Below are 26,472 nucleotides of genomic sequence, written 5' to 3'. Positions count from 1 at the left end.
ATGCTGTTAGTACACATACCTCTCATCACAGCAGAAATGGAGGCTCCTGTTGGTGTCATTGGAGCTGCCATCTCAGGACGATGATCTTGTCTTGCATCCCATTTTGGAGCTGCTTCACTTTATGGGTGATTGACTTCCTTTTGACCTGATACGCCACATGTAAATGCAGGAGATTCAGCTGCAATGAGTGAGCCGTTTCCCCTTTGGAGTGACAATTCACCATAGATGGTTTTCTCAGTTATCTTACTACCTGTAATCTGTTTCCATATTCTGCCTCAATGCATCATTTTATTTTTATTTATTGTACCCTAAATACATTTGCCCTCCTTTTATCTTAACAAGTTGCACCTGTCTGCATCTCAGTGTATGATGTGCTAAATGTTTGATTCTTTATTCAGTTATCTCATTGTCCCAACTTTCCTGAAAGTTCTAGTTAACATCTTCCTATCATGGAATAGGTTCTGACTGGTGGGATGTTGCCATGACGCTGATAAAGTTGATAGGCACATTATTCAAACCCTGGCAAGAATGCTCTTTATACTACTTGTTTATAAAGTAGTTACACCTGAAAGAAATATGAGTTGCAAGCTTTACTACTGAGCATCCCACTGAACACAGAACAAATTTTGTCCTTCATCTTCATCTCTCATTAAACTGAAAAGGTGTCCAAGTTTGACACAAATTAGACTTTGTGTTCTTCCCAGCAACTTGATTTTACTTAGGTAAACTAGTCTCCATATACTGGATGCTAAGATGGCTTTGAGCTGCTGTTTGGATGGGACTAAGGCATTTAGCCGATAAATAAGACTGTGTAGCCATTTGGAATCAGTATAAAGCCATTTTTTGTTAGGCATGTGCCCAGTGGATTAGGCTGTGCAATGAGACATGATTTATTATTTAGAGTTTTAGAGCTCATGGTACCATAGTTAAGTCAACATCGATTTAAACGTTTCTGTGGGGTTGCTAACTGGAAGCGTGTACCGGAATGTATACAAAACCACACGACTGGTATCTAGAACAAGTTGGTCATCTTAACTTTCAAAAAGTAATCTTGCAATTCATGTTTTTATTAAAAATTCTCAGCACACCTTCCTGGAGCTTGTACTATTTGCTAGACTTCCACAACTGGAAATGCAGATGACACTTCTAAAACATAGAAAATGGTTGCTTAACATTACTCAGCCCGACTTCCCTTCTGTATTCTCATAAGACTTTGGGGTTTAACAGAAGGAACTGAGGCAGTAGGACTGCTTGGCCTTTCTATAATTTCAGCTCCAAACATTCAGTGCTGTGAGAGTACTTCTGTGGCCCCAAGGGGCACTGCTTTCTAGAAGTTCCAGAAGCGTGATCGGTTCTGGGGGAGGCATATCTCTCAAGTGGGAATATGCAGCAACAAATCTCCCTAAGGACCACAGTTACTGTGATGAGTAACTGTTTAAAGTAAGTGGATACTACTAGGAAGCACAGATGGGAGACGAGACATCTTTAATCTAATTAAAAGCATAACCGTTGACCTATTTACTGGGTTGATGGTACTTGGATAACTTAACTGAACCAAAGTCAAGCAGTAAATCAACTTTTGACTGTTTCCTGAGTTCTTAATTTTTAAAGTCACAGTTTAAAAAGTGGTAATATTTTTAACTGTATATGTTCTCCGTGTGCTCAGTCTTTTATCCTCTTCATCTTTCTAAAGTGTCCTGATGAAGTCTCAGGTGTGTGACTCATTGTCTTAACCATGTGAGGATGGTCACATTTGCTAAACTTTAGAGTATTTAAAGTGCAGCTTGCATCAACTGAGTTTTAAAAAACAAACTGTGAAGTCATCTTAGAACAATGGTACCAAATTGTGGGGATGCCCCCCTAAGGGGTTGTGGAGGAATGTTTTGGGAGAATGCGGAGGGGCCTGAGCCAGCCCTCATAGCGGTTGGTGAGGGAGCGCCACTCTACTCCCAGCTCTGCTCTGGCCCCGCCCACAGCCTCAGCTCCTGTCTGCGACTACTGGGGAGGCGCAGGTGGATTATATTAGGGGCAAAAGGGGGCGTGTGACTTAAAATATCTACTGAATTTACAATACAAACAGATCTTCAGTAGAAAGTTCGAATTTTCATGACAATACTTGTATGCAACATGTGAGAACGCATCTTGCTACAAGAGTGGAGACCAATGATTGCTAATATTAGATACTTCAGTGATCTTGGCAGAATATTGGTTTGCATAAAAGATTAGATGTACAGGTGGAGTAGGGGTTAAATTATATTGCAATTCCAGTTGGACTTGTTCATAAACTGATTACTTTGATATCTGCATTTTCAAATTTATTATAAATGTGTATTTTAGCCTCTCATGCTAGACTTGCAATACTTTGCAGGATTCTGGCTAAATATACTAGCACCTAACACAGTGAAGCCTTAATTATAGGCACAACTGTAATGATCTCATGACATACTTGGAGTCCAAGTATGAATACATATGCCAAATTCAGCTGTCTTGTATAATATATTAAGTGAATGATTGTAACACACTAAGCAGAAAGTATCCTTTTATAAAAATGAAATGTGTACTTAGGAAAAGCAAGAGAATACAGATGTTCATACCTCTTTGCCGCTAAGTTAAAACCAAGATTCTTACAGAAAGCAACAACTCATTTTACAGGAACGCTGCCAAATTGCTTTGTTGGTGCTCTTTTTCCCTAAGGGATGGGCGGTACACATACTCATTATGTTAAATGCGAACAGGCTAGACTTGCTGGTAGCTAGCTTCTACTCATCTTCAGTTTGGCACTGTAATACCATGTTGGTTTGCTACTTACTGATGGGCTAATGTGGCTGTAGCAAAAGGCACGTTAGTTTGAGGTATAATTGTCCCTTTTCCTTTTCAGATCAGACTCGCTGTAATGTTTGGATTCTAGATGGAGACCTGTATCATAAAGGGCTCTTGAAGTTTGCTGTTTCTGCAGAAAACCTGCAAGAGACCTTAGTAGTCTTTGTGGCAGATATGTCTAGACCGTGGACTGTTATGGAATCTCTACAAAAATGGGCCAGTGTCTTACGTGAGCACATTGATAAGCTGAAAATTCCCCCGGAAGAGATGAGAGACCTGGAACAAAAATGTAAGTCTAGTATGATTTTTCTTATGATTTTTTTTGCATCTTAATGACAGTTTGTTTAAACCGTGTCTTGCTGTACTACTTTCCTAATGCATAGTACTTAAAAGCAGATGATGGCTAAATGTAAACTTTGAAGTTTTGACTGCAACACTGATTTTAAGTGAATGGACTTTTTAATCAAGCTTTTAAAGAACTCCAGCTTTTGCTTGTATTCACTATCAGAATACTAGTTGAGTTAATCACTCTTTGAGTAAAGGATGTAATATTTCAAGTTGCCTTGTATTTGAGCCTTCGTGCTTTCATTGAAATCAGTATTTAATCAGCCAACTTTAAATATGATCAAGCTTTTTAAAAAAAAATCTACCAGAACAAACTTATGCTTTTCTCTCTCTACTCACTGTTCTGTATGTAGCTGTGTGTACATAAATACAATACTCACAAATATATACTTTCTCTAATTCTCTTCTACTTGCCTGTCCTTTAGGGTTGAGTATCCATGGTTGTATATTCCAGTGTCAAACTCTGGATTATGATCTAGGTGAAAGAATGCTTTAATAGGATTTTGCAGGCTATAAACAACCACAATCTTAAGTGTGGTGTTGAGAGGAAGGGTACACTAAAACACACTGTCGTTTTGAGGCTAGTGGTTTCCCTGTAATGTACTTTCTAAAGAACTACATTCCTGGGTATATTCATATGGCTAATATCCTCAGAGGAACTCTTGAAATGTATTTGCCACTCTAGAATGTCATTTTGTAATTGGTCAGGGTTGTTTGCTACATCTTTGCTACATGAAAGAGCACTAAAAGAGCAGAAAACGGCAGGGAAGCAAAGGGAGGCCGGGGGGGGGGGGGGGGGGCGACGATGTGTGCGGTTTTGTGGGGGATTGCCCACACACACACAGAGGCGAGGCATGGGGGAGTACATGGGGTTACATGCCGCCCCATTTCTGCAAGCGCAGAGCTGTCCAGCTGAAGGTTGCACGCCAGTGGTGAGGTGGGGGATGGATCTGGCCATGTTAAGGAGATAATGTTAAACCTATAAAAGGCATTTTTAATGTGCCCATCATAGTGGTACCCTCTATTGTGGGGAGCCTATTTTGTTCTACCTCTCTCATTCAAAGCAAAAGAAAAGTTATCCATTCATTTGTACCACTTCAAACCCACAACTTGTCTTTTCCATTAAATGCCACTTGGCAGTGTTTTTGGAGAAGGCTAAGGATACATTCCTGGAAATGAGGAGGGAAGGTGGAAAGGATCTCTTTTGTAACTGATTCTTTAGTTTAACTGAATTTTTTTCCCCAAACATTTTTTCTGTTTGAATCTGTGCTTTTTAAAATATTGTTGGGTGTACAGTAGAACCCTGTTTATCTGACCCTCCATTAACTGGACAACCAGGACTCCAGGGTCAGAAGCAGGTGATCTCCCCTGTGACTGCTAGAAAGTTCTGCAGAATGGCATTGTCACATTCTCTGGTTTATCTGGATTTTTAATTATCCGGTCTGGTCCTGGTCCCAATTAGATCAGAATAAACTGGGTTCTGCTGTATAATTCTGTTATAAAACTAGGTGTCAGGAGAACTGGACCCCTTGCATAGGTCATCCTCCCCTGCCAACATCTAAATAAATTAGTGCCAGCACAAGATTTTTATTTAATGAGCAGCCCTGAAACATATCAGAACTTTGAGATAGCAGAGCACAAAGGTTAAGAGACTTGCTGAGGTAGCCCAAGGATGCATTCTCTGTCCTTTGAGCTGTAAACTGAAGGGTAAGTCAGTTTGAGTCTAGATACAGCTGAAGCAAAGTTGTTAGTGTACAGTGTGAGGATCTTGAAAGATCATAGTGGCCTTGTTTTGGGATCTGTATATCAAAGCTTCTTGGAATGAGAAGCTTGTATTGCTCCTTACTATAACAGATTCTGAGAAGGTGATTGTTATGGAGAAATGTTAGTGACCTTCATGGTCTTGGTAGGAGGGTGGATAAATCAAAGCAATTTAAATCTCTGATTTTAATAATAATTTAAGTCAGCAAGCAGGAAACTTTAATTTAAATAATCAATTTTAATAATGTTTGCATTTGTACTTATTCCTCTAAAGAAAAGTTCATTCTCATTGGTTGGTAATCATTAAAACATTTGATTTGCTACTAAATATAGACTTTACACTAAATTTGATGCTGCTTTTTGCTAACCAGGAAGATATTTATATTCATGCATATTTATTTAAGCAATTATGTAGCTTAACTTTTTACTAGGTGATTGTTTTTACTTGCAATTTGTATCAAGCGCTATTTGGATGCACTTTTTCTGAAGCTGACAGGCTGTGAAGATCATGTTTAGAATGCCCTGTGCAGACCTAAATCCACACTGAGGCTATGTCTATACTGCACACCTTACAGCAATACACCTGTGCCACTACAGTAGTGCCGCTGTAAGATATGCAGTGTAGCTGCTTTTTGTCAGCAAAAGAGAACTTTCCTGCCAACAAAATAAAACCACCTCCAACGAGGGGCGGTAGCTTAGTCAGCAGGAGAGCATCTCCCACCGACAAATTACTGTCCACACCTCCACCCCCTGACTAACCTCAGTAGGCCACCCAGCCTGTCTGGGTTGGGTGGTGGGGTGCAACCAAAAGTTATAACTCAAAAGTAGGGGGCTTAGCTCAAAAAGTTTGAAAACAGCTTAGGGTGCTGGGAGGAGGTAGCTAGGGGCTGTGTGCAGACAGGGGGTAGCTCAACTTGCAGGGAGGGGGTAGCTGGGGCTGTGTGCCCAGGGGGTCGCTATGGGTGTAGGGAGAGGGGTACTAGAAGCTGTGTTCAGGCAGGGGGTAGCTTAGGGTGCAGGGAGAGCATAGCTCAGGATGTAGGGAGATGGGTATTATATGCTGGGAAGACTCCCCTGTGGTCCCTGTTCCCGGAGGGGTCTGCCAGCCACGGAGCCGGGTCTCCCCACCTTGGGGGACTCTTACCGGTTGCATCTGCGGTAGCAAAGGGGGCTGGGAGCTGAGGAGCAGCTTCAACCTGGGGCACCAGCAGGAGTGGAAGGAACGCTGCTGCTGTCTGCCCCATGGCACCAGCCAGAGCAGCAGCTGTCCCACAATGTCAGGCTCTGGCTTCCCACCTCTGACCTGGACAAGGGCCGGGGAGTGGAGATTTGGGAGAGGAAGGGGGGAAGGTGTGGTGATGCCCCTCGGACTGCCGTGATCTTGCGCTGCAGGTTTGGGGGGGGGGGGGGGAAATGCCCTCCATGTCCCCAACTCTGCCCATGGGCTCAGGGCTTCTGGCTCACAGGGAGCACCAGGGCTGTGGGCTCCAGGCTTCAGCCCCACGGGGTGCGCCGGGAATCAGGGCTTCAGCCCCATGCCTCCCAGCTTCAGCACCGTGGTGGATGTCGGGGATGGGGCTTCAGCCCCGCGGGGGGGGGGGAGGTGCTGGGGATCCGAGCTTCAGACCCACGCCTCCCAGCTTCAGCCCCGCGAGGGGGTGCTGAGGATCAGAGCTTCAGCCCTTTTCTTCCTGGCTTCAGCCCTGTGGGGGGCACTAGGGATCGAGACTTCAGCCCTGCGTCTCCCGGCTTCAGCCCCATTGGAGGTGCTGGGGATCAGGACTTCAGCTGTGGGGCCCCAGAGACCCCTTGAAAGGGCTCACGGATCCCTGGTTGACAACCACTGATATACAGCAAAAAGGCTTTTTGCTGTCTTTGCAGTCTGCTGCCAGTTGTAATGCCATGTAACAGGGTTCACACTGCACCACCTTCACTGGGTATTCGTCCCCTGGGCCTCCCTCTACAGTGAGTCAGGGACACTTCAGTCTGGTGCAACGCCCGAGCTTTTTATTCTCAGAAAGTTTCCCACCACCAGTTCCCAACTATATACAGGCTTCACAGCTACTTTGCCTACAACAGGCCTGGCCAGCAACAGACTAGGAGGCTCCCACTTCCTTCTGTGCCTGATCTTTCTCTTTCCCTCTTCCCCCCTTCTCTGGCTTTCTCACAGCCTTTATAGTTCTGGGCTAATAAGACTGGCAGGTGCGGCCAGTTACCACGCAGGCACGGGGCTACTCACCCATCCTTGATTGGGGCTGGAGTGGCAGGAGCTGATTAAAGGCTTCTCAGCCAGTACCCTGCCACACTCCACCACCGGATTTCCATTTGCTGAAGTCGGTCTGAACCATCTCTTTTGCTCAGTGATTTGCAGCCTTCATAGCTACTGAAACTTGTCCACTACGTAGGCTCGTTGGGTAGCATGCGGTCCAATCAAGAATTGGCATATTTCAAGGTCATTCTCATCAAAGTAGTCCTGATGGTTCCCTTTAAACAAAGCAAAGAACTTCAGCAGCCATATTATATGTCAAGTCCCAAAAATGTTTCCAGGCTAGCCCTACATCCACTGAGGCTTCTGTCACTGAGGGGAATGCTTCCATGAGTTTTTGTTGGAATTAAGTGTCATAGTTTTCAAGGCTTGAAATATTGATATGGGGACATCATGGAGCTCTCTTTGCCATAGAATAACGTAACTATTTTGAATGAAGGCGCGTCCAGGTCGTCTTATATTTGTTGGCCTGTTGAAACACTAGTGATGACTAGGTTGTACTTGGCTTGTTACTACTTTCCAAATGTACCATTAGAGTTCTTGTTACCAAGACATGACAACCTATCACGTCGCCCCAGGATGCAGTCACAACCAACCCTGGCATGGAAATCACCTAAAGTGGTCAGCTTATTACATGGGACTGATGTGATGATGCTATCAGGGGTTTGATAGAAGTCCTTATCCTCATCTGGATTAATCATTTTCAGTGCATGTGTTGATGATAAAGCATAATGAGTTTTCACAAAGGCCAGTGTGGAGAAGCATGGGTCTGTCGTTGACACCATTTGGCAGGGCATCAAGTTTGCAAGCAATCAAAAAGCAAGTGGCAAACCCCACACCAAAGCATCTGCATTTATCCTCAGATATGCGAGTCCAATAAAAGATACACCTTCTTCTTCTGGCTGCAACTCACCAGCAAGTCTTGTCTCACTGAGTGCTTCAATATCCATATTGTACCGTGCCAATACTCTGAGTGTTGCAGTTCTACATTCAGTTCTGTCATCTCTGTCAGAGCATGCAAACATTCCAAGTTGCAAAATTTATTTGGGTCTTCATTATATTTAGATTTCAGAAAAGCTGGATGACCAGTTAGGTATGGCATTCTGAGGGTATGTCTATGCCGCAATTAAAAACCTGTGCCTGGCCCATGCCAGCTGACTTTGGCTTGTGGGGCTTGGGCTAGGGGGCGGTGTAGATGTTCAGGCTCAGACCTTGCAGTGTCATAGAGCCCGGACTCCAGCCTGAACCTTAATGTCTGCACTGCAATTAAATAGCCCCTTAGCCTACGCACCATGAGCCTGAATCAGCTAGCACAAAAGATTTGGGAGGAGCAAGTATTTTTAGGGATCTTTTTCCATCCTCTTCTCCATTTGAAGAAACAGCACTCTCTAGATAGGGCTGCTCTGACACCCAGGAAAGATACAAACATGACATCTTCTCTAGTCTATGATGAACAACCATCACTGCACTCCATCAGCTTCAGGAAAAGTGCCAGGAGTAAAACCGTGCTCTTTATATGATAAGTCAATTTAGCTAAACCTTTTGATTCTGTAAATCATGAGGGACTCTGGAAACATTTTGTTCATCTTTGGATGACCTGCAAAGTTTATTTCTGTCATTTGGTCCTTCCATAATGGGTTGATGGTCAGAGTAGTGGGAAATGAAAAGATATCAGACCCCTTTCTGGTCACTAGTGGCAGCAAACAAGATTTAGTTAAGCCCGCGCCGCTTCCAGCAGCTCCCATTGGCCCAGAGCAGCGAACCGCGGCCACTGGGAGCCGCGATCGGCCAGACCTGCAGATGCGGCAAGTAAACAAACCGGCCCGGCCCGCCAGGGGCTTTCCCTACACAAGCGGCGTCCCAAGTTTGGGAAACACTGGGCTAAAAGATAGGAAAGAATGGGTAGGAATAAATGGTCCATTTTCACAATGGAGAGAAGTAAATAGCGGTGTCCCCCAAGAATCTGTACTGGGACCAGTGCTGTTCAGCATGTTCATAAATGATCTGGAAAAAGGGATAAAGAGTGAATTGGCAAAGTTTGCAGATGATACAAAATTACTCAAGCTAGTTAGGTCCAAAGCTGACTGTGACAAGTTACAGAGGGATCTCACAAAACTGGGTGATGGGGCAACACAAAGGCAGGTGAAATTCAGTGTTGATAAATGCAAAGTAATCCACATTGGAAAATTTAACCCCAGCTATCCATACAAAATGATGGGATCTAAATTAGCTGTTACCACTCAAGAAAGGGATCTTGGAATCATTATGGATAGTTTTCTGAAAACATCTGCTCAAAGTGTAATGGCAGCCAAAAAAACTAACAGAATATTAGGAACTGTTAGGAAAGGGATAGATAATAACACACAAAATATCATAATGCCACTATATAAATACAGGGTCTGCCCACACCTGGAAATACTGTATGCAGTTCTTGTCATTCCATCTAAAAAAATCGAACTGGAAAAAGTACAGAGAAGGGCAACAAAACTGTCTGGAGAATGGAACAGCTTCCATATGAGTGGAGATTAAAAAGACTAGGAGTATTCATTTTAGAAAAAATATGACTAAGGAGGGGATATGATAGAGGTCTATAAAATCATGAATGATGTGGAGAAAGTGACTATGGAAGTGTTGTTTACCTCTTCAGATAACACAAGAACCAGGGGTCACCCAATGAAAGTAATAGTTAATAGGTTTAAAAAAAAAGAAAGTACTTCTTCAGACAACACACAGTCAACCCATGGAACTCGTTATCAGGGGCTGTTGTGAAGGCCAAAAGTATGACTAGATAAGTTCATGAAGGATAGGTCCATTAGTAGCTATTAGCCAGTCTTGTCAGGGATGCAGCCTCATGCTCTGGGTTTCCCTAAACCTCTGACTGCCAGAAGCTGAGACTAGATGACAGAGGATGGATCACTTGATAAATTGCCCTGTTCTGTTCATTCTCTTTGAAGCATCTGGCACCAGCCACTGTTGAAAGACAGGTTACTGGGATAGATGGACAATTAGTCTGACCCATTATGATGGTTCTTTCTTGATCACTGTAGACAACACCACCATCCTGCTTGTAACCTGGCCATCATCTTTGACTCAGAGCTCTTTAGATCCTCACATCCAGCCTATGTCTTAAGTCAGGTCCACACAAGGTGCTTTTGGCAGCAGATGTCCTGGTCAGGGGTTTGATGAAGTGTGATTCCCTGACCTACATAGCTATGCTGACAATGGCACCTAGTGTAGATTCAGTATTGCTGATGTAAGGTGTGTCCATGCTTCCAAGTGTAAACCTGGCCAAAATCTTGCAGATTCTTTCTACGTAACGTCTAAGATATGGCTTTTCCTATCTGTCCAGGCAGCAAAAACTCTCATCGGGCTCTTATCTCAGACCTCAATTACTACAATATCCTTCTCTCTGGCCTTGACAAAGGCAATCTTGCCCCACTCGTATCCATTCAGAATGCTGCTGCTAAGATCGCTCTTTTAGCCTGTTGTTTTAACCTTGTCTTCCCTCTCCACTGGCTACCCATTTTCTATTATATCAAACATAAGCTGCTTGTCTTCACTGCCAAGGCCTTTCCTGCCTATCCCCACCCTACCTATCATCTCTCATTCAGTATCAAAAGTTCAGCTCCTTTCTCTGATGGGCCCATAATGGCAGCCTCTGTCACCCACTTGTGAAATTTTCAAACAGGCACCTTTGTGCTTTCTTCCATGCTGCCCCTCATACTTGGGAGCTCCCTCCCCCATAAACATTCACAGAGCCACTTCATTGACCTCCTTCAAACTTTTCACTGCCATGATACCTACAAAATATTTGACAATGGTTAGTCCACTAGTATGCTAAGCCTATAGCATGTCATGCTGACTCACATTATCTCGGTTTCCTTGTGCTTGCTTTCTGAGTTCCTGTATCCATCTGTTGTCTCTGGTTTTATACTTAGATTATGTGAGCTCTTTGGGGCAGGTGTTATGCTCATACAAAGCACACGGGATCTTTATAGAGGAAGGCAAATATGCAGCATTTATTGAAAAGACAACAGTTAGCATATGCTTTTCAGTCACACACACCTACACATATAGTCCTGCCAGTGATGTTCATAGTTACCAGTCTGTTGTAGCTCGAGTCAATCTAATGGCCAGTTAGATTGAGCACGAGTGTGGAGCTGGGTTCTGTCGGTCGCGATTATGATTATTTTTATGTTTCCATTGGCTCCCCCTGCAAATACAAAACATAGAGCTCAGTATCTTCACATTGTCCAAGTTATCCATAAATATAATTTCAGAGTTCACTTCAAGTTGTTGGATTGTTTCGTGGCATGGAAGCTTATTTGATATTGCATGATTTTAATCCCCCAAAACAGCATAGTGCACTGTTTGGTGGTGATAGCACTACTTGCTCTAGAGATGGGAAGCACCACTGCTTTAAAAATCTGGGGAACAATATCTCTTTCCTTTAATAAAACATTAGCCAATGTACAGAATTTCATGTAATACTTTTCCTTACATTCTTTATATTACCATGCTTCCGTACATGCTCAGAGGAGTACCATGATGATATAATGCAGTGGTCCCCAACTGTGGGGCACATCCCCCTAGGAGGGCACGGAGGTTCAGGGGGGTGCGGCAGGGCCCGGGCCAGCCCCGACAGGGCGTGGGGAGGGAGCACCACACAGCCCCGCTCTGCTCTGGCCCTGCTCCCGGCCATGACTCCACTCCTGGCTGCAACTGCAGCTGGGCTCCCAGCCCTGCTCACGACCATGGCTCCTGAGGGGGCCTGGACAGATTCCATTATGGGTGGGGGAGGGGCAACATAAAAAGTTTGGGGACCACTGATGTAATGGATGGATTATTATATTATCATTGACTTCAGTCAGTAGTGAGACCTTGTTACATATGCCAACTTTTTTAAGTGAACAGCCACAAAACCTTATACTCTAACTTGTTTTTGCAAAGTGCTACATTAGCAGGGTTGTCATTAAGTGCTTCTATTTGATAGCTTGATACAGAAATAAAATTAAGTAAATCTGGGGTTGCAAACTTTCATTCATTACTAAGAGGTTTGATGCTTAGAAAAGTTGAGATTTAAGTTGAGACATCCTAAAGGATCCTAATTTTCAGAGGATAAGTGCTGAGCACTTTCTGAAAATCAAACTTCCACAGTCTGTCTAGTTGAGTACCCAAAAATTGAAGCACCGAGAATCACTAAACACTCCTGAAAATGTTGGCCCTTATATTTAAATTAGAAATGTGCTTTGGATTCAAAAGCTGAAAGCTAGTAATAGCCAAATTCCAAAATCTTATTTTTTTATTTGGCTCAATAGGAATTGTACAATTTCTTGAAGCTCAAATTCTGTTCTCAATTCATGTGTTACCTTAAAAAGGTTGTTGAGAAGATGTCCCAGCTGCTCATAAACATATAATTTTCTGAAACTATTTCACTTTAATACAAATTTTAAAAATGTATTTCCGTCTCTTACCTTACAAAGATCTTTTTTCATAGTTATAAAGGAATTCCAGGAGTATGTGGAACCTGAAGAAGGCTACCAAGGATCACCACAGAGAAGAGGTCCTTCATCATCTGGCCAAGAAGATGAAAATATTACTTTGCCACTTGGAGAGAATGTGCTGACTCACAATCTTGGGATCCCTGTGCTGGTGGTTTGTACAAAGGTGAGCTTGAACTTGAGTTTACTAGAAAGGTTAGTTACTTTTCCTTTTGGAAGATACTTTGATGCAGATGTTTGCAAGCTGAAAGTGAAAGTTCTGGATTTAGAGTAGATAAACTTACCTGGCAGGGGAGATACCATGATCACAAAGGTGGCTTTCCCAGGGTGAGGCTCATCCCTTGCACTGCAGGTGTGCTGATTCCTGCGATTTCCCCAAATGTGGGAAACTCGACTGCATAATTTGTGCTAGTGGTGGACTGCGTTCGTGCTTTCCCCTGGGGAAGAAAAAAAAAAACCAAAACCTTTTTGTTGTATAAACAAGACTTAAAAGTGTGTTAGATTTTTAATTTTTTCTTTTTACCATAGAAGGATTGAGAAAGACCAGTCTTGTCTTTTCAGTTTGGATGAAAGACATATTAGAGGTCTAAAACGTGGACTTTCTCCATCCTTAATTGAAAAAGAGAAGATGTTATGTTTATCAAAAAAACTTTTCTCCCAGTGTTTTGAGGCATTTGAAATAAATGCTTTCTTTTCCCATCAGATTTCACTTGCATAGTATCTCAGTCTTTCCTTAAATAGTATATGGGTGGTAGTGTAGATGAGATCTGAATTTCTAATGTAGAAAGTACCCTTCTCAACTGACTTTTTAAGTTATCTTTGTACATCATACAGTTACCTGGGTTACCACATGAGAAGGTGTTTAGCAACTAGTGACCTAATGAAAATAGCATTTCAAAAATACACATTTATGGCATCAACTCAATATCTGGCATAAAGAATGGATATTTGATGTGGCTTTAACTTTTAACTAGACACTTTTTGTCTTTGGTACCTTGTGAGCATTTTACCCATTGGTTAATTAGTGCAGTCTCCCCAACAAAAAGCGTGAATTGAATGCTGATTAATACAAGGGAAGATGTGTACAGTAGAACCTCAGAGTTACGAACACCAGAGTTACAAACTGACCAGTCAACCACACACCTCATTTGGAACCAGAAGTACGCAATCAGGCAGCGCTGAGACCAAATAAATAAATAAATAAAATCCCCATACACAAATACAGTACAATTCTGGGCTAAACATAAACTACTAAATATAAAGGGAAAGTTTAAAAAAAAAAAAATTAGACAAGGTAAGGAAACTGTTTCTGTGCTTGTTTCATTTAAATTAAGAGGGCTAAAGGCAGCATTTTTCTTCTGCATAGTAAAATTTCAAAGCTGTGTTAAGTTAATGTTCAGTTGTAAACTTTTGAAAGAACAACCATAACGTTTTGTTCAGATAAGCTGAAGATACGAGTTACGAACAACCTCCATTCCCAAGGTGTTCGGAACTCTGAGATTCTACTGTATATCTAAAAGCTTGAAGAAAATGCAGGTTATATGCAAGGAAGTGTTAAGTGGCTTTGCTTTTTTTTTTTTTTTTTTTTTTTTTCCAGTGTGATGCAGTGAGTGTACTAGAGAAGGAACATGACTACAGAGAAGAACACTTTGACTTCATTCAGTCACACATTCGTAGATTCTGCTTACAGTGTATCCTTTTCTAATCTGAGGATAGTGGCAGAATAAAATCTGGAAGATAGGAAATGTATTTTATTATAGTGTGTGAGGGAAATAAAATAACCTAAGGAGAAACTGCATATCAAAATAACTTCTGGTATTTACTAACTTAATGTATAGTATTTGGAGTGTAGTTATGAAAATATATTAAGACGTTTGTCAAGTTTTTTTTTGTTTTTTTTTTAATCTGAAGCCATACATTTGATCTAGGGTCTGTTACATTCCTTGGCAAGGGACTTCAGTTTTGAGATGCATCACATTACTCTTTCTCCCAGAACGTGGATTTCCATACTAAACTTGCACCCTGTGACTTTTTTAAAACAGCTTTCTGGTGTCTATATTGGTCAACATTTTAAAAGCTGAATCTGTTTCCTAAGTGACATGATTCTCATCCTCTTTTTCCCTCCCTCCCAAAGGTGCTGAACACCTATAGTTTCCATTGACCTCTAAAAATTGAGCCAGTAGGTGCCTAACTTTAAGCACCCTACTCTGAAAATTTTGGCTATTTCTCAATAGAAAACTTCAAATATTATTTCAGTTTAATTTAATGTTTAAGTACTGTAATTTATAGTTTTCCTTAAATGAAGTAATTAGATGGAGCTGCCTTGATTTATACATCAGTTAAGGAAGAAAAGAACCTTGACTTGCTGTATAAGTACATTGTACATAAAACATATGGTTTTCACTTTACCACACCTGCCTTAGTGGTAGAAAAGGATGCAGTCTTTATGTAAGTTGATGTAAGAAATATATTTTTCAAACTTTTTGTTTCTGTCTGATCCCCTTATCACTGAAATGTTGTATTTCCTTATGAACAAGTGAAACTTGTACACCCCAAACTTTAGTGCATTTAATTCTTCAACAGAAAATAAAATCGCCACTTGGATGTGAAATATTCTGTTCTAATGTGTGGAATTTAAATTTGTTAAAGTAGAATGAAAAATTCTTTCCACATAAACAATTCATCATTAGCTCCATAATAGCGCTCTCTCTCTCTTGCACCACCCGCCCCCCCCCCCCCCCCAATATAATTGTCTCGTTCTGTGAAATACTTCCATATCTGGTTAGAAGTCTGCCTTCCAAAACCATATTTCACAAAAAAGGAATAATTTGCATCATTTACTTAAATGTACTTTCCATACGTAAACAGGGCTAAAGATAATTAATTGAAAGGGTTGTTTAATTGTAGGAGCATTTCATACTATAACTTATTGGAATGAAGTAAATTTGCAAAGAATCTGATATCTAATAGCCACATTCAGCATGCTGGAAGGAAGTTGGAAACATCATTTAGACTGGTTCTCCAGCAGGCACTTTCTGGGTTTTAAGAAAAGAAAAAAAATTGTACTTGCATTGTTTTAGTGCTCAGTGCCTAGGTTTATTATAATCTGACATTCTTGTGTTCCACATTAGCTTAAAAAAGCATAGTGGCTATAGGTCTATTTACCCAGAATGATAATGCCATCTCAACATCTTGGTAAGCATAGCCTGTTTTCAGAGTGAGGACTGTGCAATGACCTCTTAATGACATGATAAAACTGTTACAGAGGAAGTACAGTAGTATGGTAATACGATTACTTACTTAAATGTGCATGTGCTGTGCCAACAATCTTTTGAGTTTAATAAAACAAACCGTGCCCTAAAACTTTTTTTCCCTATAGACCTGCTGGTTGGGACAATGAAAAGAAAATTGCTATTTTACATGAAAACTTCACAACGGTGAAACCAGAAGATGCATATGAAGACTTCATTGTAAAACCTCCAGTAAGAAAGGTACAAAAGAGTTAATTTTTGAAGTTCAGTGTAAAGAAACTACAAATCACTTCACTATAATTGAATGGTTGATATTGACTATTAATAATATAGAACTTCAGCTTGTAAAGTAATATGCTTTTCTTTTAAATGTTAAACCACTTTTGAAGTAGGTGCATACATTCTCCAGTGGTCTAGGGCAGAGGTTCTTAATAGGGCTGTCGATTAATCGCAGTTAACTCACGCGATTAACTCAAAAAAATTACCGTATATACTTGTTCATAAGCCAAATTTTTTTAGTAAAAAAGGGAAGCATCAGAGTAGGGGGTTGGCTTATGAACAGGTAAGGTGGGACACAGTCCCCTCCCTTCCCCCCCCGCAACAGAGGGGGCAAGGAGAGGCAGCAGAGCCAGAAGGGAAGAGGCAGGGCCAGAGTCTCTCCTCTTCTGGCCACGCTGCTCTCCCCCCAGCCTCCGAAGCAGCTGCAGCTTTGGGGCTGGCAGGCTGCAGCCGCCCAGCCCGGCCTGCCAGAGCAGGCTGCGGCCAGGCCAGAGACATCCTCCCCTGGTCCGCCCCAGGTAAGGTGGGAAGGGATGGGATGGGGACAGTGGGGGGGTCCCAGGCTAGGAGCAGGTAGGGGTTACACGGGGAGGGGTCATGTGAGGAGGTTCCGGGTAAGGGGTGGGGTCATGTGGGAGATGGTCTAGGTATTTTTCATTAGTGTCATGTTACTTTTCAACACTTTTTAACACTAACATTAATTGCAGCCCCCAAAATATTAATTTTACCTAAAATTCTAACTTCAGATGATATGCGCATGCAAAAATCACATTGAGTCCGTAATTTGAGTCCTACAGAAGGGCCCCTATTTATTCTCTTACTTGTTTTAAATTATCACCAAAATATATTCTGTACTACAAAATTCTCTTTGTAGAGTAGATGTGGAGCACAAACTAGGAGTACAAATAAATATTCTGTAGACTGCTAATTGTCTGGACCATGGTCAGGTAACTTATTACAGATAGAGGAAGAATGCATTCTTTTCTAATGGGGCTGGAGTAGGGTAAGTAATATGTAAAACCCTTAAATGCTATTTCAGTCCATATTTGACAACTCCCCAGGGTTTTTTACCTCCTGTCTTGCGTGTTTGCAGTCCCATCTAAGAAAAGAAAAGAAGAGTGGGGACATTTGAAGACACTTGCGGGGAGGAAGGAGGAGAGGGGAATGGGCCTAGTGTTTTCCCTTAAAGATGCTAAAGATATAGCACACCACTGGCAACTCTTTTTTTTAGGTGGGGGCATCTATTGCTCTGTTGTTGGAGTGATGGGAGAGGCAGCCCTCCAAAGTTCAGGCAACCATCCTCTTTGAACATCAAACCTTTGCTGGTTTTAGTAAATTTTAATATGAATATTATTTATCAAATATGTATCCAGCCCCCTGCCAGTTCCTCATATTATCCAGGGAATTGTCCTCAGAAAATATTGTTTTGTAACTATGCCAGGCCAGTCATTCTGAACCCAAAGCTTTTACTGGAAGTAGTTTCATTGCTGCTTAAAGTGGTAGAGATATCTATTAAAAATATAAAAGCAGCATGTCTTTATTGTGGTCTAATGTACTCGGCAAGTGACTGTTCAGTTCTGATGGGTTCAACTGCCCATCAGGACTCTAGTGAAATGCATCTGCACCATAGGTGCTGGTGGGATGCTCAGCAGTGAAGCCGCTAATTGGCTACACTGTTTAGGTATATGCATGAAATAGTTTGCTTCAGATATTAAAAAGCTGATGGTATTTGATGGAAGATCAAATATTTGCATGTAAATACAGCAGTGAGCTAGTTCTATACTCTCCTTTCTTGAAAGGACAAAACCACTTAAAATATTTCTACAGCTGTGCCTATTTAACCAGCAAAAGCATGGATTAGGGATGCATATACATGTTTGGTCTTAAAGTTTACATGGGATCAATATTAAATCCTGTCACTGTTATTTTACACTTGTTAACTGTTTAAAAAAAAAAAAGCTATAATCTTGGTCCTGCATTTCCTAAAGGGTAACTGCTGCAAAAGTGTCCCTCCTTTTGAAAGCCAGACAGAAGGACATAGCAAACTTACTGCCCAGTTAGTAGTAATTCTGCACCTGAAATAAGCCACAAGTCATGGAATGGATGTAAGAAGTGGAAAGGGGTTGAAGTTAGGCTTTTGTTTTTATATGCTGCTGTAATTGTAATAGTTTGGGTGACCACTTTGTTTCTAAAGAGAAATGCATTGTTCAACAGTTAGTCCATGAGAAAGAGTTGGCAGCAGAAGATGAGCAAGTGTTTCTTATGAAGCAGCAGGTAAGAATGTGAAAATGAAACTATTTGAAATGAAAGATTACTTAAATAAACAATGCTTCACTTTGAACTTTTCAGCGTTATATGAAGTTTAGGGCAAGGTACATTGTTTTTAATATTTCATTTTTGAGTGGGTATCCATTATTCTATTTTGCAGATTAAAATGAAATCATAAAACTTTGAGTGCTTAAGAAATGTCCATTTTTATTTTACTTCCCTGCATATGAATAGAAAGTCTGGCCACCGTTTTGAAACTTGGAATACCTGTTAGTTGAGGGTGAGTGCCTTTGAGAAGCAAGGAGGAGCTGGGGATACTCAGCACTCTTGAAAAATAAGGCCACTTTTTGGTGCTGAAGTATGATATGGTTGCCTAATTTTGGGCAAGCAAGTTGGAAAATGTGTGCCTGGTTCTTCTAAAATGGAATCCTATGGCCTTTTTGGATGTTTACCATAACTGAAAATATTAGGTGTACCTTAAGAAGCTTGGCTGTGAATGGCTGTGACATGCTGGGATTACATTAGCATATTTTCCCATTTGATGGGAAAATACCAGACAGGTACAAATGAATACTAATTTATACAGCGGAGAAGAAAAATAAATGGTATTAACATAGTAGCAGAAGTAATAGCAGAATGTTTGAAATTTGCTAGACAGATATGTAAACCCTAAAAATGAGGTGAAATTGTTTTGTACATCAATAATAATGCAGTAGCCAACCTCCCAATTAAAATGTCTCATTCATCAGAGGTTTTAATATACAAGCAAACACTTTGGCATGAGCTTTCAAGGTGTTAGGCGTGAATAAAGCCAGCTTCCAGACATGCTGTGTATTAAGTAATAAATATATACAGTAAAGAAATGAGAACATACCAGTGCCTTACAGTTGTATGCGTTTGAGTGGACGTGCTTGAGAGGCTCTAAATTGAGCTCTAAGGAATGTTCTAGGTTAGGATTGAGATGCTTTAGTGAAAGTGTATAAGGAAGCTCTTGTGTATTGAACACACAGTACTTAGTTCTTTTAATTGTAGTGCCCTCTATTGGTAAAATTTGGAAATGTATCTAAATGTTGTTACAGAATGACCATATGTTAATTTAACCAAAGTCTGCTTCCCTGCTTTTATTTTGAAAAGTGTGTAGTTTTGCTGAGGTATATTTACAAATCACTGTACTGTCTTTGCAGTCTTTACTTGCCAAGCAGCCAGCCACGCCTACAAGAGCATCAGTAAGTATACACTAGTAGCCTCTCAAGAAATGGGGGTGGCTTTTCCTAGACTAGGAAGCTATTCATTGGTCTGTAAACAAGGTACAGACTAGAGCGCCTTCTCTGAACAACCAAAAATGAGCCCTCCTTCATAGTGCATGGTTCTAATCTGTGTGGGGCATAGCGTGCAGTTCATAAATGCAATCATGACCTAATAAAAAAATCTTCCAGTGCCACGGAAATTGTAAAGTGTCTGTAGGTATTCAGATGTCATGTGACAGAATGGTTTTAACAAATAATTGTGGAAACATGGCATTAAATAATCTGGAAATTGGGGATGAGTTGAATTTAGAATGTGCTGTGGTAATTATCGTGTATATTCATGCAGAGGCACTCTCCCAAGATTGGCTCTTGTAGTTGATCATTTTTCAGGGTAAAAGTGTATATACATCACAATATCAAAAAAGGTAAAAGTAGGAGCTTTGTATGTAGTGCAGTATTTATAGATGGTTATAAATTAATCTGTTAATTCACTTACTTGGATTTGGACTGTTTTTATCTAAGGAATCTCCTGCAAGAGGACCTGCAGGATCCCCAAGAACCCAAGGCAGAGCTGGTCCTGTCAACGTACCCAGTGCCTCACCAATAACATCAGTTAAGAAACCAGATCCAAATATTAAAAGTATGCATTACAACTTTGGTATTTTACCAGGCATTTTTTGTTTCCCTTTAAAAAGGGAAAAATGTGTTATTTCCTGATAAACCTGTGTACATTGGTTTTGAGATTGACTCACTGATACTTTATGCTTCGTGCAACTCACACGAAGATGTCAAATCCTTTGTATTCCAAATTGTCTTCTGAGACACTCATTGCTTCAAGTAGCACTGCACTGTTGTCTAGCTGGTCAAAGTTCAAATACATTGGTGTTTAACAGTTACCTAAAACAGTGTAACGTGCCTGTTTCAGCCAACTGGTTTGTGACCCCCCCCCGCCCCCCAGCCATTTGATCCTACATCTAGTTTCATGTTTTCTGTCTCAGCTGTTCCTTCTGGGACCCAGAATTTACCTTCTCTTTTCCCAGATTCTCATAGACATTAAAGCCAAAAGGGACCATCATGATCATTTAGTCTGACCTCTTGGACGTCTCATGCCACAGAACTTCACCCACCCACCCACCCACTCCTGTACTAGACCCTAGTTTCCATAGAGCTGCAGAGTTTAGTACTTAAAAATATTCCTAGGAAGACGGAACTCCATTTTTCCTACCCCACTGGGGTCCCCAGGGCTGACTCCTCTCCCTCCCCCCCTCAATGCACATGTGGGAGAGATAGGGAAGGGGGCATTCCTCAATGCCATTCTCATACACTTGACCATGTAGACTGCTCTTGTCAGAATAGCGTATTGATCTACTGCCATGTCACACCCACTGCTATATGTCTGGCTCCTGGATTCTCATTCAGAGTAGCTATATGTTGAGCCATGTGTATTCAACCCCTTTAGGTCTTAAATGTACTCAGGAAACTTTTCTGCCAGCAACCACAACAGGTGAAGGAGGAAGCAGAGTTGTCCCCACACAATATCTTGTTGCATCCAAGTCCTGAAAGCATGTAGCCAAACTGAGAATAGCAGTTAACTCAGAGAAGCAAAGCCCAGGTTATGTAGGGCAGAGCATACTGAAGAGATAAGGGAAACGCTTCCTAAACATTTAATAAATAAAACAGATCAGAGAAACATTGAAGCTACTACTTATTTAAATTTGTTTGAGCTTTAAGGACTCTCAATTAAATGTTATAACTAAAAAATGAAAAGAGTAGCCAGGATAAAAGTTTGTATGCAAGATTTGTAGGATTTGGCCAAAGTACACGGAGAAGCTTTCAAATGCAGAAGGTGAATTCATAACAAACTAAAGCTTTGTCTAAACACAAATGTTCACCATTACAATTAAATTGGTTTTAATTCATACATGTTGTAGTTTCAGTGCAGATCTGTGTGTAGACACTCTTATTTTGCGATATGTCCTATTTTGATTTAATTTGTCAATTTTTACCAACTTAAGCATAATTAAAATAGGACACGTTTATTACAAAACAAGTGTCCATGCACTCACTTGCACTGAAATAACAAAAGGTATGAATTAAAGCTGGTTTAGGCTTTGTCTAGACTAGGATATAAAGGAGCGGTGTTGGCACATATTGGCTAATGCATTCTAAAAGCCTAGTGAAGACAAGGCTGTGGAGCCGCCAAGATGTGTTAGGCTGATTGAGTGAAACCCTGGTGATAGTGTAGCTTTAACATGCTTAACACATATTATTAGGCTTACACGTTCACACTATATCTTCATATTTTTTGTCCTGCATACTACATGGGGGAAGTTGATTTCATATAACTCTGGCTATATTAGCCTTTATTAGTTATATTTTTGGTCTAGATATCTGACTTGCAATTTTTACTTACTGTTGTAACAGTAGTGCTTTTTGCTACTTTGAATACTCAAGAGCCTAGTAACATTGGTGAGCTTGTTTGTTTGCCTATTTAAATCCAAATATATAGGGGGGGGGGTGTGAATGAAAACTGAGCAGTTCAGTCTTAATTTTCAATACTCCATTTATAGCATTAATATTAATTTGACACTAGCTAGCTGAAGATTTCAAGGCACATCTGCAATATATACAGCTTTGCATTCAAAACCATCTAGTCCATGAGACTTACATTTCCCATCTAGACAAGGAAAAGCTGAAGCGCATAGATTTAGGTTGAAATTCTTTGCTGCACCTTTAAGAGGCTCAGCACAGAGGGCACAGTCAGGGAGAAACAAGGTGCCTTAAGCCACCCTTACATCTTGGGATTCTGGGCTACTTCAGGAGCTCGTGCATCCCAGAATCCTCCTTGGCAATTTATGCTACAGCGCTGTCCCTACATGCCTCCTGTGCCAGAGTGCAAATGTGTGGAGGGTGGTAAAGGAGGAACTAGCAGCAAATAGGGGCTGGATAAGTGAGAGAGTCTGTCCCATACTTGAGATTTTTCTCTTTTGGCTAGTGTGTGTGTAACATATTTTTTTCCTAACACTTAGAGAAATGTAGGTATACATATGTTTTAGAATTTATGATTTCCAAAAAGTAATAAGTTATTATTGATTATTTGTTTTTTAATTAGACAATGCTGCAAGTGAAGGTGTGTTGGCTAGCTTCTTTAACAGTCTGTTGAGTAAAAAGACTGGCCCTCCTGGGAGTCCTGGAGCTGGAGGAGTGCAGACCACAGCCAAAAAATCAGGTATTGAAAATCTGTTGCAGGATGTTTTGCATATTTTTAATGTTTTACTTGGACCACATTTAAATCAACGTGCTTATCATTTAAGCTGATCAGTCAAATAACAGAACTTGAGGGATATGATATGGAGCCAGGATAAAAAGTCTCTTCTTACAGTTTTGCAGACTTTGGGGTTGCTATTAAACTTTCTATAGCTTGACTCTTTTAATGAAGTTGCACTGCTGGGAAATAAACAGCACTGAGCCTTGATTGTATTCGGAAGGTATTAATCTACCTTGTAATTTAAACTTTATTTCTGAATTCTATCTATGTGGCACTTCGCTACTACTTACCTGAGAGGAAGAAATTTAGCTTATTTGTTTTAGGCTGCTGTTTCCAATCAAATCCCTAAAATCTCTCTGGCATTCAAGTTTAAATTAATACGTAGCAACTAATATGAAGGAATGTCTTAAAGCTGCAGTAATAAGTGTTTAATTAAAGTATCATCAAAAGCAATTGTCAGCTTTGATCAAAGACTCAATCATATATATGTAGGATATGGTTTCAGAGTAGGATGCTACTCTGAAACCTGTCATTATGCAAGGCACTGCATTTAGCCGTATGGAGTGGAAATCCATCTCCGAAGAAGTGGGCTGTAGCCCACGAAAGCTTATGCTCAAATAAATTTGTTAGTCTCTAAGGTGCCACAAGTACTCCTGTTCTTTTTGTGGATACAGACTAACACGGCTGCTACTCTGCAACTTGAGTTTGTATTTTAGCCCTTTGCAAAAATTAAAGATAGCTGTTTTTAACTTGGTCATGCCTTTGGAAAAAGCGCTTAAATCTCTGAGCAGTCATACCTTGCCACTTAATGTTTTCAGCATGTACCCTGGGAAAAAAATCACCTAATATTTCACACACATCTCTGAGCTGGAAAACAGATGCTTGTTAAATTCTTTGGCTATGAAAAAGACTATTGGAGGAAGCTGTACATAGTTATTTATATAATTAATCTATTTTTTATTTTGAGTGCCTGTCTCAAAACCTTGCATTTATACCTTAGCATTTGCGTAGTTTAACTTGAAAAAAATATTATATATGATATACAAGTCCATATTCAGACAGTGATAAACCAGGATACAAACAGTCTAACAAATGAATATAAATTCATATATTAAGCATAAAGAGAGAAGAAAACAAAACTAACTACAAATTGCTAGTTATCTGTCTATAACTGAACTGAATACTAATCCTAATGTATAAAAATCAGAAGGGTAAAATCTCCCATTTGTACACCTACTCTGAAGTATCTGTTGATTTTAATTAATGAATGCAACACATTTAAATTCTAACACTTCATGCGGTATTAAAGAATCTGCATTTTTCCCATTTTTCTTTGAAGGGCACAAATTTCACAATATGAATTAAACTTTTGATTCCTGAGAGAGATCAATACAGTTAATAATGAAGGAAACAATGAGTGTGATTAAAACCAAAGTAACAACACTTTATAGCAAGTGCCACAGATATCATGATTTTTTTTCCTTGTGCAACTTATTAAATACTTAAAGATTTCCATATAAAATACTCTTCGATATGACTGACATACTATGATCATCCTAATGATGGAAGAATTGTTTACTTATTAGTTTTTTGGAGGAAATATCTTAACATGATTGCTGTTAAAATTTCAGTTGTCATAACAATGTACATCCATCATGCATATTTAAAAGCTGAATTATACAGCAGTCTCACTTTTATTTTAAGGCCTAATCTATTTCTCAGTGAAGTTATTAGGAGTCTTTCTATACTCATCAATTGATAATTGGATCAGGCCCTATGAAGATGGATGAAATAATGAGAAGTTAAATAAAATACCAACAGAAACAATTATTATAAATATTTGTGCTGCTGATATTTCAAACAATGCATTGCAACTGTATTACTTACTATTTGTCCTTTCTCTTTAGGGCAAAAGACTGTTTTGACAAATGTTCAAGAAGAACTGGATAGAATGACTCGCAAGCCCGATTCCATGGTAACAGCAAACTCTCCAACAGAGAATGAAGCTTGATAGCGCTTAAAAACTGTATATGTAAATGACCAAATAACTATGTATATTGATCTGATAAGACCAGGATTTTTCTGCTATGGCAGATGCTATAAGTTTTCTTGGGGCAGGGGAAATGAACTTAAAACTTCATTGGCTTGTCCCAGTATAAAGTGCACATTCAGGAAGTTTGCATATAAAATCCCTCTGTATAAGATAACCATTTAAAGTTTATATAGGGCAATTCTCTTGATTTTGGAGATAAGCAGGTACATCAGCAGCTGAATTTCTTGTTATGAAGAGCACAGAGAAGCAAAATGCAGAATACCTTTTGCAATACTACTACTGACTGCACACAAAGCAAGAAAGACATGAAATCCCTTTTCAGAGTTACTGGAATTGGCCATTTGTATGTTAGCAAACACATTGGTGTACTTGGAAAGGTGGTGATACAGCACAGCATTAATTAGATGGAGGAGAGAGAAATCCAGGTAGGAAATGCAGCACTAGTAGGGGGACGTGAGATTTGGCTCAGTAGGAATAAAGAATGCTGACTGGACTGGAGAGGGAACACAGTTACTAAATCCTGTGGTCAACATAGGGCAAATAATCACTGTTTAAAAAGACTTCTTAAAATTAGAGAATTTCCAAGCCAAACACTAAGCATCATGGGAATTATTCTTGTTATAAATTGCATCTTTACTTTAACAAAAGGTGTATAAAATGGGGGGATGCCCTTTTTGGTATAGCTAACACAGGGAGAAACTACAACTTGCTTAGATCCAAGTGCCTGGCACAAAGTGTGATGTCTTTAGAAGGTGCTTGAACTTATTGTGCACTGTAGTACAAACAGTCACTGTTTGGTTTTATTTTAAAATCAGTAGTTTTAACAATTGTATTTAATTTCAAATCCTGTTTTCTGATTGCTCCTGCCTTGTTTTTTTAAATGCCAAGAGGCTAACCTAAGAGTGATGGGTGACATATCATTTTCCCATAATGAAATGTGCTACAGAATACTCAAATACTTCTTGTTTGTAATTAAACAATGGCTACCAAGCTCAGACTGATTCCTGCCTTCTACCTATGGAAGTTTTTATAGACTTTCAAGGTTCTTGTTCCAGCCATGTAGGCTGCAATCTGCAGCAGACTCTCCAATTCGAACAATAAATTGAAGAGTATGAATATGTACACTGAAGAATATAGAACCAGTGACTGTTCAGTTTGTATTTTTCCCTAAATGTAGCATTTTCATATGGAAAGTTGCAGTTGTCCCCTGTTGCTATATGGAGTAGTGTCCTTGGTCACGTCAAACCAATGTTCCGTAAAACACTTCTTCAGTTACTGAAATGGCACTTTGATTTTATCACGGTATATTTGTTTTACACATAAACACTACCATAAATGAACTGTATCAAGCATATTCTGTGCTTTGAAGGGAAAAAAACCACAATTTGAATTATACAGAGTTTACTTTTTATT

At 40.2% G+C, this 26,472-nt stretch overlaps 1 protein-coding gene and 1 non-coding gene across 4 annotated transcripts in view; both read left to right on the top strand.

The window, feature by feature from the left end:
• The window catches only part of DYNC1LI2 (dynein cytoplasmic 1 light intermediate chain 2), a 30,654-nt gene extending 5,637 nt beyond the window's left edge, over positions 1-25,017 (top strand). For 2 of the 3 annotated variants that reach the window (XM_065416457.1, XM_065416456.1), the window contains 10 exons: positions 2,879-3,109; positions 12,690-12,859; positions 14,291-14,384; positions 15,006-15,141; positions 16,073-16,184; positions 18,438-18,497; positions 19,676-19,717; positions 20,261-20,378; positions 22,851-22,967; positions 24,914-25,017. In XM_065416457.1, the coding sequence (XP_065272529.1) occupies positions 2,879-3,109; positions 12,690-12,859; positions 14,291-14,384; positions 15,006-15,141; positions 16,073-16,184; positions 18,438-18,497; positions 19,676-19,717; positions 20,261-20,378; positions 22,851-22,967; positions 24,914-25,017 (1,184 nt within the window). The remainder of the gene's footprint in view (positions 1-2,878; positions 3,110-12,689; positions 12,860-14,290; positions 14,385-15,005; positions 15,142-16,072; positions 16,185-18,437; positions 18,498-19,675; positions 19,718-20,260; positions 20,379-22,850; positions 22,968-24,913) is intronic. The other variant, XM_065416458.1, reaches the window with a different exon arrangement.
• Positions 12,970-13,133, top strand: LOC135889079 (U1 spliceosomal RNA). Its single transcript, XR_010561920.1, has one exon. It is a non-coding gene; the product is annotated as a U1 spliceosomal RNA (small nuclear RNA).
• Positions 25,018-26,472: the final 1,455 nt, after the last annotated feature.

The sequence above is a fragment of the Emys orbicularis genome, chromosome 14 (genome assembly GCF_028017835.1).
Source record: "Emys orbicularis isolate rEmyOrb1 chromosome 14, rEmyOrb1.hap1, whole genome shotgun sequence".
Classification (NCBI taxonomy): Eukaryota; Metazoa; Chordata; order Testudines; family Emydidae; genus Emys; species Emys orbicularis.
The sequence above is the reverse complement of the archived record's forward strand: the minus strand, read 5'-3'. Positions and strand labels throughout refer to the sequence as shown.